General features: G+C 41.5%; 1 protein-coding gene across 1 annotated transcript in view; it reads left to right on the top strand.

Moving 5' to 3' along the window:
- Positions 1-8427: 8427 nt before the first annotated feature.
- LOC310662873 (immunoglobulin mu heavy chain-like) overlaps positions 8428-16803 on the top strand; it is a 301954-nt gene continuing 293578 nt past the window's right edge. The window contains exons 1-2 of the mRNA XM_083410121.1: positions 8428-8543; positions 8627-8934. Coding sequence (XP_083266247.1) covers positions 8498-8543; positions 8627-8934 — 354 coding nt within the window. The 5' untranslated portion in view covers positions 8428-8497. The remainder of the gene's footprint in view (positions 8544-8626; positions 8935-16803) is intronic.

Below are 16803 nucleotides of genomic sequence, written 5' to 3' on the forward strand. Positions count from 1 at the left end.
ATAAGTGGAACTGCTTGGTCAGAAATGCTGCTGTGACTCATTATCTGATACTGAGCCTGTCCCTCTATTCTGTCTCAGGAATGATCTCTCCCTTGCTCTCATGTGCTACTATAGAAGCAGACAGAGAAAGAAATAGAAGAAAACTGACCCATTATGTGTATGCTTCTAGGTAATGTGTAAAAAAATGAGTAGGCATAAAATAAATAGCCACACAGTTTTTGGAACCTGCTTAAAACATTTTTGTTTACACAAGCTTATCCAGACATGTAGAAGTTGAGATAGAAATATGGGGTGGCTGGGGAAACCCAGCCAGATGGGCGGGGTATAAATAATAAATTATTAAATTATTATTATTTCTTTTTAGCCTCTCATTGTTTTAATTGTTTTTTGAATATTTTTTCAGATATTTGCTTTTAATAATCTTTTAATGATAATCATAATGTTTTTTATTTTATTTGTAAACTGCCTAAAAGTTGTATTGCAATCAAGGCGTATATAAATTTTGTTAAATAGAACAATTCATTAAATAAATTAGCTTTTTGTCAGTCAAGGTAAGCCCCTTGGGCCAGAGTGCAAGGATTTGTGTGGTGCAAATTGTGATGGCTGAGATCGATGTGGAAGTAGCCTTCATAAACTGTTCTTCCCTTGTCTTTCAGAAGAGGGCAGCAGAGGTGTAATAATGTCTGCATTGCCTAGCAGGGAAGTACGGTGGTAAGTCAAGTGCTGTTTTTTGCTTTCAGTTATGATGCTGATTGTTCCCCTCCAGCTTTTGGTTGAAACCTGATCTAAGAAATATTCGTCCTCAATAGACTTTCCCACAAAATGTTTCAGTCTTATTAAACTTTCTAAGGGCCAAGCTGGGCTTTATAACTGTCATGCATTTGTATCTCTAAATTCAAGTAATATTCATTCCACGTCCAGAAATCAACAAGACTGGCAGTCAAATCGGGAAACAGGACAGCATCTGCCACCATTCCTGAGGGCAGGGGGCAAGCTCAAGGGCTACAGGGCAGCAATGTCTTCTGAATACCCATAATTCCTAGAGAGAAACTCCCATGATAGCTTCTTCCATAATTGATGTGCTATGTTTTATTTTAAATTAGATTATCAGAAAAATTTACTACTACAACAACAACAACTACAACTTATTTCTTTATATGCCACCCATCGGACTCGGTTGCCCCAGCCACTTTGGGCAGCTTCCAATGAATTAAAACATTTAAGACTTCTTGTTCAGTGCCCATGATTCTTCCCCGATTCTTACAAAATCATATTGAAAGCAAGTACTTACTGCCTTTCAAATGATGTATACAGAGTGCATTCATAAACAGATGTGAGTGGCTCCTTTATGCTCTTTTTAAAAATAAAATCAGTGAAGTAATACATTTATGTGTGTTAGATAAAATTAAGCCAACAAATATATTTATGTATATTCCAAATTAACAAATATGTGTATATTAAGATAACTAGGAGAGGTGATGGGGGGTGATGGGGGGGTGAGAAACTGACAAACTCAGCTTTGTATTATTGTGCTTGAAGTGACACTGTGATAAAGGTCAATAGGGGCTGTGTATCATCATCATCATCATCATCATCATCATCATCATCATCATCATTTCATTGTTTATATCCCTCCCATCTCGCTGGGTTTTCCCAGGCACTATAGGCAGCTTACAGCACATAAAAACTTGTAAAACATTAGACATTAAAAATTTCCCAATACAGGGTTGCCTTCAGATGTCATCTAAAAGTCAGATAGCTATTTATTTCTTTGACATCTGATGGGAGGGCATTCCACAAGGTGGGTGCCACTAACCAAGAAAGACCTCTGTCCTGTAACCTCACTTCTTACAGGGAGGGAATTGCCAGAAGACCCTCAGAGATGGCCCTCAGTGTCCAGGCTGAATGATGGGGGTGGAGAAGCTCCTTCAGGTATACTGGGCCGAGGCCGTTTAGGGTTTTAAAGGTCAGCATCAACACTTTGAATGGGAAACTGAAAAGGGGAAATTGATTCTGAATGCCTATTTCTGGTACTTTTTAATGGCCATAAAATTAAACAAAAACGCAGTGAGTGGAGAAGTCGCACCTACTCCTTCCTTAGGGCCCTCAAAGCCTTTGATCACCTACCTAAGAGTAAGTTCTGTTTAATTCAGTGGATATTAATCCTAAATTAACAGTCAACACGGTTTTCTCACAGCGCCAGCTGCAGGAGAAATGCAAAGTGCATAGACACCCTGGACTCAGCTTGTTGTTGTTGTTTAGTCATTTAGTCGTGTCTGACTCTTCGTGACCCCATGGACCAGAGCACGCCAGGCACTTCTGTCTTCCACTGCCTCCCGCAGTCTGATCAAACTCATGCTGGTAGCCTCAAGAACACTATCCAACCATCTCGTCCTCTGTCGTCCCCTTCTTCTTGTGCCCTCCATCTTTCCCAACATCAGGGTCTTTCCCAGGGAATCTTCTCTTCTCATGAGGTGGCCAAAGTATTGGAGCCTCAGCTTCACGATCAGTCCTTCCAGTGAGCAACTGGTCCCATCACCTCCTGGCAAATAGAAGGGGAAGAAATGGAGGCAGTGAGAGATTTTACTTTCTTGGGCTCCATGATCACTGCAGATGGTGACAGCAGCCATGAAATTAAAAGACGCCTGCTTCTTGGGAGAAAAGCAATGACAAACCTAGACAACATCTTAAAAAGTAGAGACATCACCTTGCCAGCAAAGGTCCGTATAGTAAAAGCTATGGTTCTCAGCTATACAGCTACAAATTAAACATTTTAAGTGTGTTGTAAAGTGCAATATACAAATGTGACAAATGTAACTCATGTTAGTAGCTTCGAGAACACTGTCCAACCATCTCGTTCTCTGTCATTCCCTTCTCCTTGGGCCCTCAATCTTTCCCAACATCTCCCAGTGATGTCCTCCCAGTGAGCACTCAGGGCTGATTTCCTTAAGAATGGGTAGGTTTGATCTTCTTGCAGTCCATGGGAAAGAGATAGTGGTTACCAGTGGGATGTCTTGCTCTTTTATGCTGAACTTTATGTAAATACAAGGGTAGATTCCTCTTTTTATCAGTCATTGCCTCTCCCAGAGAGAGAGTGTGCCCAGCAACCTTCCAGCCAACAGCCACGCTCAAGACAAGCAAGGAAGGAAATGATGCTTTGGCTTCCATTTGTTTTCACTTTAGCAGCAATGAGAGGTGCTTTTTTGCCTTTCAAATACTAGAGTTCCATTCCCAGGTTTACATGAAGCAGATCTCTTACAAATATATTTATTTCCAGGTGTCCAAGCAAAGGTGCAGGTGGTGGAAACTGGAGGAGATGTCAAAAGACCTGGAGAGTCCCTCCGCCTCTCTGGCCAAATCTCTGGGTTCAACATCACTGGCATCTGCATGGATTGGGTACGACAGGCTCCAGGGAAGCGACCGGAATGGACTGCAAGGGATTGTGGTGGAAGTTCACAATATTATGCTGACGCAGTGAGAGGGCGCTTCACCATCTCCAAGAATGACCCTTCAAACATGGTATATCTGCAAATGAACAGCCTGAAACCTGAGGATGCAGCTGTGTATTACTGTCTGAAAGTAGACACAGTGAGAGGAAGTGAATCTGAAGCCTGACAAAAAAGCCCCCTTTGTGCATTGCAGCTCTTCAGATTGATTTAGCTGCCTTAGATTGAACGTGGAATGGTTTTCCGGTACAAATTCAGCAGATACGCTTTATACTAATTTTCAAATGTTTGGTGAAAACTTTCCTTTCACTCTAGGAATATGCAGACAGTTGAGATATTTTTTCTGTTAGAGCTGGTGAACTGTTTCAAGTTTTATTTGGTTTTTTTATTGTATTTGTTATGAACAGGTTTATTTATTTTTTAATTGAGGTATACATAATTTTATAAACATAGAAACAGAACATGTGAGATTGGTCCTGTGAATCACTGGGATCAGGGGAAAATCGGATTCAATTTGTATTTAAGAGAGAAGCTACATAGTCTGCACTTTCTGAAATAATATGAGAACATCCTTAAAAATATGCACTTAAAGTTCTCCAGCCAAGTAATATGTACATCCATGCATACACTGGGGTAAAGTGTGCACAAAAATTCATATCCAGTGCTTTTTTTCTAAAAAAATAAATAAAAAATGTTTAGGGGTACTCTCATTTTCCTATTCATATTGAAATACTACCCCTCAATGAGGCCAAACTTAGATTCACAAAATGTTTAGGGGTATGCGTACCTCTGCGCCCCCCCCGAAAAAAGCACTGTGCATATCTTAGTGAAAGCAACATTAAAAATGTGATATGTTGCGGAATATTGTTTTGCAAAAAATGTATGTATCAGGTACAATTGGATACAAGTGTGCATGTATTCAGGAAAAAATTGGCCCTTTGTAAACAGATGTGGAAATGCGGAGAAAAAACATGTATAAAAAAGAGACACTTAAAGAAACCAGATTTCATAGATCATCCCACCATAACAGACTCTTTATATTCCACATTTTCCATGGGGGAGGAGAACTCATGCAAATACTTCCAGGAGGCTCTCTTCAAAAGGAAACTTCTCAGATGAAGGATGCTCAGTTTCTCCCTGGTCTAAAGGCTCCCGTTTCCTGTTTAGCCGGGGCATCTCTTCATTAACGTGATGAAATTTTTGATCCCTTTCTTGTTTTTCTTAATGGATGTCCCAAGATGTAAGAACGCGTTTAATGGAATATCCAGAAATTGGAGTTTAATTATTAGAATGGTTACATGGAAAGCTGCATTCATTGTAATGTTCTATGTTTTCAAGGGGCCTTCTCGGACATCCAGCTTGCATCATCTGGACCAGGCACAGTGAGACCAGGAGAGAATCTCAACCTGGTCTGTAAAGTAACCGGTTTCTCCATTGCTACATCTGGCTATGACTGGCATTGGATTCGGCAGCCTCCTGGGAAAGGTCTAGAATGGATCGCATGGGTTTACCCCTATGGTGGGAGCAAGAGATATGACCCTTCCTTTCAAAGCCGTGCAACCATTTCTTCAGAAACCTCCAAGAATGAGTTCTCCCTCCAGCTGAACTCATTGACAGCTGCAGACACAGCTTTCTATTATTGTGCTCGAGGAGACACAGTGAGACATGGCAAATGGGGGCAGTGTACAAAAAGGGGAAACTGATTTTGAGGGACTATTTCCCAGCAAGTGGAGAGGTCCTGACAATTTCATGTGCCGGGTCCCCAAAATGCAGAAAGCCTGTTCTCACGTACCTAGGAGTAAATTCTGTTTAATTCAGTTGGTCTTAATTCTAACTAGATATACATAGCAGAGAACTGTTAGTGCTGACACATTTAATTTTCTTAGTTATATTGGAGGGAAAATAACATTGGAAAGATCAAGCTGGGTATAGTGGGAAATATGAGATAAGGACTGTGTGGTGTTCTCCAGAAGATCACAATTGAGATTGTTCCGAAACCACTCTTAAAGCAAGGGATAGTTCTTAGATCATCTTGGTTTCAGAACTGTGGATGCCTGTCTGATTTTTATAACAGCTGTATTACTACTGCCACCAGGCTAAAAGCCTTGCTTTACTTTCCCCGAATAGTTCTGGGAACTGTTGTTGAGCCACTGATCCCCCCTCCCCGAATGCTCATTGGCAGTGCTATTTTCCAGAAGCAGAGGTCCCTGAACTCACCATGAATGTCTCCCTTGTTCACTCATAATGGCAATGGCACCCACCTGAGAAGTGCCAGAACTGATTTCCGGCGAGATGCAGCTGAAAAAAAAGCCCTGCCTATTGGCACCATTTCTCAGGAAATGCTCTAACATAAGCTATATTCAAGGGATGCAGGTTGCACTGTGGTATAAACAACAGAGCCTAGGGCTTACCGATCATAAGGTGTGCAGTTCGAATCCCCACGATGGGGTGAGCTCCTGTTGGTCAGTCCCAGCTCCTGCCCACCTAGCAGTTCAAAAGCATGTCAAGTGCAAGTAGATAAATAGGTACCACTCCGGCAGGAAGGTAAATGGCATTTCCATGTGCTGCTCTGGTTTGCCAGAAACAGCTTAGTCATGCTGGCCACATGACCTGGAAGCTGTCTGCGGGCAAACACCGGCTCCCTTGGCCTATAGGGCGAGATGAATGCGCAACCCCAGAGTCATCCGCGACTGGACCTTTACCTTTAAGCTGTATTCTGCTTAGCCAAAGGGAACCAGCAGAGCCACCCAATACCTTTGGATTCTGTATTAAGCTGGGGATTTCTAAATATTGTAAAATACTGAGTGAGTGGGAGGTGGGGAGGTCCTTGAAACATGGACTGTCTATAAAAGGATGATGGTGTCATTTGGGCATAGCCAAAACATGAGCAAAAGGAGTATGGTGATACTGGGGCAAAGGGTTCATCTTGAAGCAGTGCCATGTGGGATCTGTCCTTGTTTAGTCATTTAGTCATGTCCAACTGTTCGTGACCCCATGGACCAGAGCACGCCAGGCACTCCTGTTTTCCACTGCCTCCCACAGTTTGGTCATGTTGGATCCAGGAACTCCAAAGCCCCCATCACATGTAACCTTAGAAATAGAGGTGGGGGAAAGAAGCAGAATAAAATTGGCTGGTCCTTACCATCAATGTTTATGAACCAGTATCGGTGAAGAGCAAATCACCTGGTCCAGATAGTACAAGGATTTGTAACAGTGAATTGCTCTAGCAATGCTCAAGCTGCAGTCATTTGCATTAGTTGCATCTCTTCATAAAACTTCCTCCCCTTGTCTTTTGCAAGAGGGCAGCAGAGTAAATATGATTCCATTGCCTAGGAGGTGGATAACATGGTGGTTTTGTGGTTTCAGCTGCAATGCTGATTATTTTCTCAGCCGTTGGTTGAAATCTCTTCACGGAAGACTCTTTATCCTCTACAGCCTTTCCCTCAAAAAGTTTCCAATGAAAGCTGAGGCAGTGTTATCCAGCTTTCTAAAAGCCAGACTAGACTTTATAATTGCCATGTATTTTGAACTTCTGTGGGGGGGACAGAAAAAAAAAATCCAATGTGTGGCTCCAAACATGGGGGATGGGTTCCTTAACCCCAAGCCTGCTGATTACAATGGATAGAAATATACATCATGTTGGCTGAAAGGTAGGTAGAATACACTAAGTTACTTACTAACTAAGCAAGTTACTAAGATGCCTTCTTAGATTCCGAGAGAGAAAGGAAGGGACAGATTTTTATGGAGAGTTGGGACACCTTTTGAATATCAAAATATTTTGACAGAATTGTTTACCTTTTATTTATGCATTTTCTACCTTTATATACCACCTTTCCCTCCAAATAGCTCAAGGTGGTATACATGGGAAATGGCACATTACGCTGAGAGATGATGACTCGCCAAAGGTCACCCATTGAGCTTCATGACTTAGATATTTCGGGGAGAGCTGGAACACCTTTGCAGTATACAGTCAAACCTCTGTTGTCGAACGTAATCCGTTCCGGAAGCCAGTTCGACTTTAAAAATGTTTGACTACCGAATTGTGGATTCCAATTGGTTGCAAGAGATTCCTGCACTCAGCAGAAGCTGTATCGGACGTTTGGCCTCCGAAAAACATTCAAACACTGGAGCATTTACTTATGGGTTTTTTGGCATTCAGGAATTGAGGTTTGACTGTACAGTGGTACCTCCTGTTTACGAACAATTCAGTTTACAAAATCCGCAAAACCAGAAGTCGTTTGAGAACTTTACCTCGATCTATGAATGGAAGCTGAACGGGGGAAGGGCACCAGCAGCGGGAGGCCTCATTAGGGAAAGCACGACTCAGTTTAAGAATGGATTTGGTTTAAGAACAGGCTTCAAGAGTGGATTAAGTTTGTAAGCTGAGGTACCACTGTATTGGAATATCAAAATATCTGACAGAAATTAAAAAAATAATAATTTCAAAATGGCCTCCCTCCATTCCATGCTCAGAAATCAACTGGCAACTGAATAAACATGGGCCAAAAGACAGCATCTCCTACCATCCGTGAGGGGATGGGGCAAGCTCAAGGGGTGCAGGGAACCTCCAGTCTCCCAAACTCTGCTGCTGATGCCTTTCCCACTACAGCTGCCAAACTCTGCCTACTGGTAGGGACAGTCCCTCTGAAAGAAGGATGTGAAAACTTAACTTGCTTCTACTGGCTATCCATAAGTTACAGGGAGCAGATTCCACAATCATTCCATGGCTGAGCAGCTATACTTTATTTAGATTTAGATTTTCTCCCTGGCCCATAGTTTGTGTCCATAATTCTCATCCTGGTTCTTATCCATAGATATGGTGACCAACTGCTTGCCACTTCCCAAATCTTAAGTGGAGTGTGTTTGCATACAGAGATAATGGTTACTCAAGGGCTGTTTTGCCCCTTTATGCTGAGCTGTATGTAAATTTGAAGGCTGTTTCCTCTTTATATCAGTGGTCACATCTCCCTGCACTAGCCACATCAGGAGACACACCCTGTTTGCCCAACACATTTCCAGTTAACCTCCCCACCACAAAGACAAGGAAAGAAATGATGCTTTGGTTTCCATTTGTGTTCACTTTAGCAGCCTTCAAAGGTATTTTTTTTTCAAATTTAGGGGAGAGTACCATTCACAGAGTTATATGAAGCAGATATCTTACAAACATTCTTTCTTTTCAGGTGTCCAAGCAGACATCCAGCTTGTTGAGTCTGGAGGAGATGTCAAAAGGCCCGGAGAGTCTCTCCGCCTCTCCTGTCGAACCTCTGGATTCACCCTCAGCAGCTACTGCATGCATTGGGTACGACAGGCTCCAGGGAAGGGACTGGAATGGATTGCAAGGGATTGTGGTGGAAGTTCACAATATTATGCTGACGCAGTGAGAGGGCGCTTCACCATCTCCAAGGTCAACTCTGCAAGCATGGTATATCTGCAAATGAACAGCCTGAAACTTGAGGACACAGCTGTTTATTACTGTGCAAGAGACACAGTGAGAGGAAGTGAATCTGAATCCTAACAAAAACTTCCCTTTGCCCATAGCAGCTCTCTAAATTGAGTTAACTGCACCAGATTGAATGAAGACATTAAGAGAAGGGAAACAAATGCTTTATTTGGAAATCCTGCCAAACATCTTAAAGAATAAAAAAGACTAAGATTAAGACCAAGAATTTGTCCAAAAGAAATTAGTACATGATGTTCAACCAATGTTCTCATGACTTAATGATTTTTCTGTTACAGACACCCTTGCTCCCTGCATATGATGACAAGTTTTATTATCTCTTCTACATTGATGCAGAATACCGCATCATATCCCCTCCTTTTTTGAGGTGAGCAGAATAGCTTGGATTGGCATAGATAGTATTCCAACCCAGTTTCTGGACTGTGCCCTCTGTTTCTAATCCAAGTGATATAATAAGATCTAGTTAGAGTTATCTGGTTCTTCTCCTTATTAGCTGCTCCCTACTGTTCAGTTCAGGCCTCAGCAGAATAATGTAACATTTGGGAGAAAAGATGCAGCCAAGTAAGCCAGCAGTGGAGGCCAAGATGGAAAATATCTCCACAGCCACCATGTATTTCCCTTTGGTGCTCAAGTACGTTGGAACAAAGGACAACCAAACACTGCAGAACATCAACATACTGAAGGTGATGAACTTGGCTTCATTGAATGTGTCCGGCAGCTTCCTTGCCAGGAAAGCCACAATGAAGCTGATGGTAGCCAGAAGTCCAAGGTAGCCCAAGACAAGATAGAACATGAGCACAGAGCCTTCATTGCATTCTGCTACAATTTCTTCTGGCAGTGAGTGCATGTCCAAATCTGGAAATGGAGGAGACCTTGCCAGCCACGTGGCACAAATGGCTGCTTGAATGAGGAAGGAGGAAACCACAGTGGAGTTGGTCACCCTTTTCCCCACCCACTTCCTCATGTTGGAGCCTGGCTTGGTGGCCATGAAAGCCAAAACCACAGTGATGGTTTTGGCCAAGACACAAGAGACAGCCACTGAAAAGATGATTCCAAAAGAGGATTGTCGGAAAAGGCAGGACATCTTCTGAGGCTGCCCAATGAACGGAAAAGAGCAGAGGAAGCAGAGCAGGAGGGAAAGAAGGAGAACGTAGGTGAGGTCCCGGTTGTTGGCTTTGACTATGGGGGTATCTTTGTACTTAATAAAAATTCCAATCACCATAGCTGTAATTAAGGAGAAAGAAAGAGTAACCAAAGTTAAACTGATCCCTAAAGGCTCTTCATAGGACAGAAAACTTATTGACTTGGGAATGCATTTATCTTTTTCCTTGCCAGGATATTGTTTTTCTGGGCATTTGAAACAGTCATCCATATCTGGAAAAAAAAGAGGAGTTACCGTTTTACTGAAAAGGCATGTATCAATTGGAGCCAATGGTCACAACTGTCTTTTAGTTTGGAACTAGCTCATATTGCTCAAATCATAAAAATCATACTGTGTGTGTGTGCACGCGCGTGCGTGTGTGTGTGCGTGCACACACACACACACACACACACACACATTTTATTCAAAGATCCCAGGGAGGTATAAAACATTAAGAACACCACATGGGCATATAAATGAAATGTAAACTTTCTTCACTTTGCACTCGAATCACCATCCATTTTTGTTAGCTCTTTCCTGGAAGAGGCTCCTTCTTCTTACCCCCCTTGATCGCTTAAACCTCCCATTTCTAGGATCTCCCAGCTTGTCCCTTCCCTAGACTGCTCCCCAGTGCCCCACCACCAGGATCCAGGGTCTAAATCTTCTTCTTCTTCTATGCCTTCCATGGGGGGCTCTTGGGCAGGGGGTACCCACTGCTCTTCCTCATCCACCCAGTCCCTGACATACAAGGTCAAAATGAAACCCCAGCCCCTAATCTGGCTTCTGCAATTTGGACCAATTGAAGTTTCCACTTTAACACTCAAAGCTGGAATACATTGTGCATCATGCCACTTACCCTCTTGATCTGAAATCTTCCCTTCCGGGCATGGACCACAATCGAAGCAACAGAACTTTTCCCCTTCCTTCGCTTTTTTCTGATTGCCAGCATGGCAAGAATGAGTACACACAGAAAGAGGAAGCACCTATCCATAGAAAAAGAATGAGGGGGAGCAGAAATGATAATTTAAAAACCAGCTAACTGTAAATTGAAATACAACGATTTGACACTGAAGAACAGAGAGCACACTGCAGGCAACCATCTGCCAGTCTTTCACTGAGCATGCCAAAATGTATTGTTACAAATGTTGGGTGCAGTGGCAAGAGCCGTGGGGTCCCAAGCACTCAATCAGGGTCTGTGTTCCTTTGGAGAACTGAAGATATTGCAGAGACTGCCATGGCTTTACGAAATATGGCTTATTCACTTATTCACACCTCCACTCTGCATGCAGGGAGTCCACATCTTACAGCATGGTCATTTCGAGAGGGGCTTGTACCTCACAGCAGTGCAGCTTTGAAGTCCAAGGCATCTCTGTAGCAAGGCTTGCACCTAGCCTCCCCCAGCTACCCTTGCTTGAAAAATCCCATTCCTGTCCTCTCAAACTAACACCACATCACCCTGGTAACATCTGACTCCCCAGGCCAAAGGGTTTATTTCTAATGACCCGTCAACACCTTTTGTCATGTGAACAGGTTTGCTCTTACTTTCATCCAAATCCCAATTAAACAAAATTCTAGCATTTCTTCAATCCTAGGGTTTAGGGGGGTCGCCCATTTAAATTAAAACAGCATGCGTGCATTCAATTGCTTGACTGATGAGAAGTTGAAGACCAGATAAAAAGGATGACTATTTCTACTCAGTGCATCATAGAAACGTGATGGCCAACTGGTGATGTATAGTCCAGGTTTGGACCATGAAGTAATGATAACTGGCCGAAATTCATTAAGTCCTAGACAATATTTACAACTCCACAGTAAACATACAACTGCTTTCAATTGATGGGAAGAACAGAGATATTCAACACCTCAAATGGATATTTTGTTTGGTTTTTTAAATCTGACATTAACAGTGCCTAATTACCATTGGCACAATAAATTGTTTGGTAGTGTAAATTTCTGACCCACAGATAATCTGCCCTAATAAATGATATAGCCCAAGAGAATGCCCTGGAATCCACACCTGGTTAAAGCGCCTATGCCATACAATCCTATCATCAGTGATGAGGAATTTGTGTCCTTCTTTGGGATCCACCCTTCCAACCTTCACTTGAACAAAAGAGTTGTTGGGGAACATGACCATGTTCATGATGTCAAATCCAGCTCCCATTTCCCTTTTGTCATTAAAAGTTACCAGTTCTCCAGCTGAGTTGTTAAATGAAATGTATTGAAGAAATGGGTGGAGCTAGTTAACAGAGAAAAAGTAAAAAATAAAAAGTATATACTTAATATTATTATTACTGTTGTTATTTAGTAGAGACTGTCCAATTTTTTTGATGAAGATGCAATAAATTTGCAGGTGCAGAGTACTGAAAATGTATAGATTCTCTTTCTCCTATCTCTCTGCTCCATCAAATATCTAAGTGGAAAACAGAAACCACAGACTTTGTCAATGAGTACTACCTACTGTTATTTGTACTCTTCAGTATTTAACTGTGACACCCTTTCTATGATATCCTTAAGCTGAAAAAAAAATAACTTTACAATTTGTCGTAAAACAAAAGTGATGCAGCAAAGAAAACAGGAGACATCAGCAAAGAACAGCATCAAAACGATCAGAGCTAAACTAAAACCATTTTGGCTTTGAGTCCTGGAAGACCTGCTCCTTGTCTTTGCAGACCTTTTCCCATCTGGCCTTGGATGGCAGCGCCCCAATTGACTCCAGATACAAAAGCATACCTCCAACATTTCTCCAATGAAAATAGAGATATCCTAAGGAAAAGCTGGACATTCTGGGATCAAATCAGAAACCGGGACGGCTTCTGTAAATGTGTGACTGTGCCTGGAAAATGGGGACACCTGGAGCATCTGCAAAAGCTGAGGCTCCTGAAGAGGCCTGAGACCATCTTGGCTGTCTCTTAGTGCTTCTTCTTCTTCTTTGGCGATCACTCATCGCTGAGTAAGATTGACTTCCATAAAGATGGTTTTAACAAAGAGTCCGTAAGTGACGTGGAGGCCAATTTTAGATCCACATGTCCTTCCACAGTGGGGATGTTTATTTCTAGATGGGAGTTGATCACGGTGTGGATTTGCCAAGCGTGCCTTCCTCTTAGCACGTTTCTCCCTTTCGTCCAGAGTTTGAGCATCTTCATAGCCCATGAAACCTTTGGTAACGGCTGTTCTCCAATTGTAGCAGTCACAGGCCAGGTTTTCTCAGTTCTCGGTGTTTATACTACATATTTTAAAGAATTGCCTCAAGAGAGTCTTCAAACCTATTTTGTTGACCACCAGCATTACGCTTTCCATTTTTAAGTTCAGAATAGAGTAATTTTCATAGTGCAGTCTCTAAGTGCAGTGCTGGTTCATTGAGCCTGAGCTTCCTCAACTGCTGCCTAACATGAACCACCATTGCAAAGATTGGCAGCAACAGCAGAATACGTGTTCTAGGCTTATGCTAATATGTTATTCTTTTGTTAGCCTTGCTGCTTTCAATGTGCACTCTGTACTTGAGCTCCTTTGTGCTGTTTTCTTCTGAAATCTTTAAGGTTAACGTGATGCTTTTAATGTATACTTTATATTTGACTTTTTCCAGTAACCTTTTGTTCTGGATTGCTTTATTTGATGTTTGAACGTTTGGTAGAGACAAAAATTGTCATGCCTGCAGGCCAGGAGATTTGATAGATGATAGATAGATAGATAGATAGATAGATAGATGATAGATAGATAGATGATAGATAGATAGATGATAGATAGATAGATGATAGATAGATGATAGATAGATAGATAGATAGATAGATAGATAGATAGATAGAGATAGATAGATGATAGATAGATAGATAGATAGATAGATATAGATAGATAGATAGATAGATAGATAGATAGATAGATAGATAGATAGATGATAGATAGATGATAGATAGATAGATGATAGATAGATAGATAGATAGATAGATAGATAGATAGATAGATGATAGATAGATAGATAGATAGATAGATAGATAGATAGATAGATAGATGATAGATAGATGATAGATAGATGTAGACAGATCTTCTGCTTGACCATGAAAACAACAATGCCAAAGTGGTTTATAAAAAAATAAAGCAATTTCATAGTGGAGACATTACCTGCCAAGGTTGGAGATCTTGAAGTTGAATTCTTTTACCCCTCATCCTTTCTCTCTTATTGAATCTAGATGAGTGCAAGGCATGCAAAGCATGAGCCACAGAATAGGCAGCATTGTAGATACCATTGCTGTGGCCAGTCATGCGCATTTCAAAAACAGCCCCTGGAAGTCTCTCCAGCTTCTCCTCTCCAGTACATGTTCTATCAATTTTTGCTGCTGCTTCAGGATTTGGAAATGAACAGTTGAATGCTTGCTCCCAGAAGTCCTTGAGGAAACCATCTCCTTGTGACCAATGAAGCCTTACATTCTGAAGATATGTCTGGAACCCTAAAGGTTCTTCGGAGTGAATTGCAAAGGAAATTGTGCCTTCAAATATTTCAAAATCCCAACCCCTTATGAGACCAGTTACGGAAAAATCAATCTGGGCTGTCATGATCCACACCTTTCCAATTGAAGTGTTTTCCTTATATTCAGGAGCAACTACAACAATTAAAGTGATCAGCCACATTACAGTCATTGTTTCACCATATATAATAAATGTTCTCGCTTTCATATCCATGAAAGGCTTGTAAATATTTTGGGCCTGGTCATTAAGATCTTCAAACCCGTGGAAATTGCCTTGGTTTGGGATTCTTTCTGAAAAAGCTGTGCATATTCCATTTTGAGAAAGCAATGGCTCCAGGGTCTGCAAGAAATGGTCTCCACTTTCATCATCCACAGCAAGAAGCCCAATCCAGGTCCATCTAAAATGCTGCAGTAACCAGATGATCCCTGTATATTGGTGGGTCTCACTTGCAACCATGCTATAAAAGGAACGGGCCTGTGTTGTGACACTTTGCTCTGGAGCAAATGAACCATATGTGAGCTAAAAGGGAATGCACAGCTACTTTAGAGATGTTTTTAGCCAAACCATTCTGTGAGCTCCCTTTTTATGGAATCAAGATTTGGGGGAGTAAAATACCAATCTATATTTCCAGCTCTGGTTGAAATGTGTTTGTTCAATCCTCGGCTTCAAATTTGGGAGTATGATGCCTGGGAAACACAGATGGAAAATTAATCTGCCAGACACTCCCAGGGAATTTCCTGCTCATTTATAGTATCTATATTGAGGAATGTAGTGCAGGGGGGCACTCAGAAAAGGCCTATGGGGGGTGGATGAGTGGGAGAATGCCATCTTCCACATACTGTGTCCCCCAACTGTATGAAGCCAGTTTTATTTGGTTTTTCAAACATTATAATTTTATTTTCTAAACAGTCATATTTCTCCATCTGTGTCAGCTACACAATCTCTTCACGAATATCAATAAAATATGGAGTTGCATGCTTGATTTTGTGAAGGACCCAGCTCATAGTGCAAGTATCTTACCTGTGGGATCTTGTAGAGACTTAAGATGTCGGCCATATGAAAGGAGATATCAGAGGCAAGGCCCCCAATAATGGCTATTAGGTTTTTCTGCGTGCCACATGCATAGTTGGGGAGAAATGTATGTGATTTGAAGAGCAGGTCCAGAATGGTACGATAGGTCATCCTCTCAATGTAGTAACTGTCATAGATGTGGAATCCAAGTGTGGCATTGGGCAAGACTTTGGGATTCTCATTTATCGTTTTTATAGCAAACGCCAAGGCCAGGACATGCTGATAGAACTTTGTCACCATTCTGCAAAGAAAATCATAAGTTCTTTGACAACTAAATTCTACGGTGAGTGTGAAATATTTTATCATAGAACTAGCATAAATGCAATGAGCTTTGACCATCATTATCTTAAGGGGGAAAAAACTATCACAGTGGCTGTAAACAAGTGAAGGAGATGGAGAAAGCAGTAAATTGCAAATCCATTTCAATTTGACATGTGTTCCATCCAGTTTTTCCCTAAACTTATATTTTTACTTTGTATGTTCCACTCTGGAAAAATGTATGTTAGTATAAGCTAACAGCCTGCAAAGTCCTTAACAACTGTCTCTTACCATGCTGAGTTGATTGCCCAGTTAGAAGATTAAACCAAAAGCACTCTGCTAAGCAACTAGAGAACATACTATAATACCCACTTCTTTTTAACAGCATTGCTTGTTTTGAAAACTTTTCTTTATTCTCATTTTATCCACATCTAACACTGTTTCAAACCTAAGCATTCCTTAATTTGCTTTTTCTAAAAAATCTCATTATACATGTTTGCCTTTTCATCAGTGTTCACAGTGACCACCTTTTGAACATTTTTTGCTTCCTACTAATTTCTCCCATCTCACTGTATTTCACAAACTCACAGAATTGTACTTGGAAGGGGCACCAAGGGATATCTACTCCAACCCCCTGCAATGCAGGAATCTCAACTAAAGACTCCCTAACAGATGGCCACCCAACATTGGGTTGAAAACCTCTAATGAAGGAGAGTCCACCATAGCCTTCATTTTATTTAAACATTCACAGTTTATCATCTCAGGCATCTGTTTGGCTGTTATGGATACAGGATACTGGAGTATCTGCTTTAGTTGTGTAACTGCTCTAGTTGTGATCAGGAACATGATCTCCACAAGTTCTTATGATGGGAGCCAGCCATAAACAAGAACACCGTTCATGCTCTTTCAGAATTTTAATTCCTGTACTAAAATCCATAGGTTTCCAAGCTCACAAGACACCAGGA

This window comes from Podarcis tiliguerta (assembly GCF_965153285.1).
Source record: "Podarcis tiliguerta genome assembly, chromosome: 13".
Lineage (NCBI taxonomy): Eukaryota > Metazoa > Chordata > Lepidosauria > Squamata > Lacertidae > Podarcis > Podarcis tiliguerta.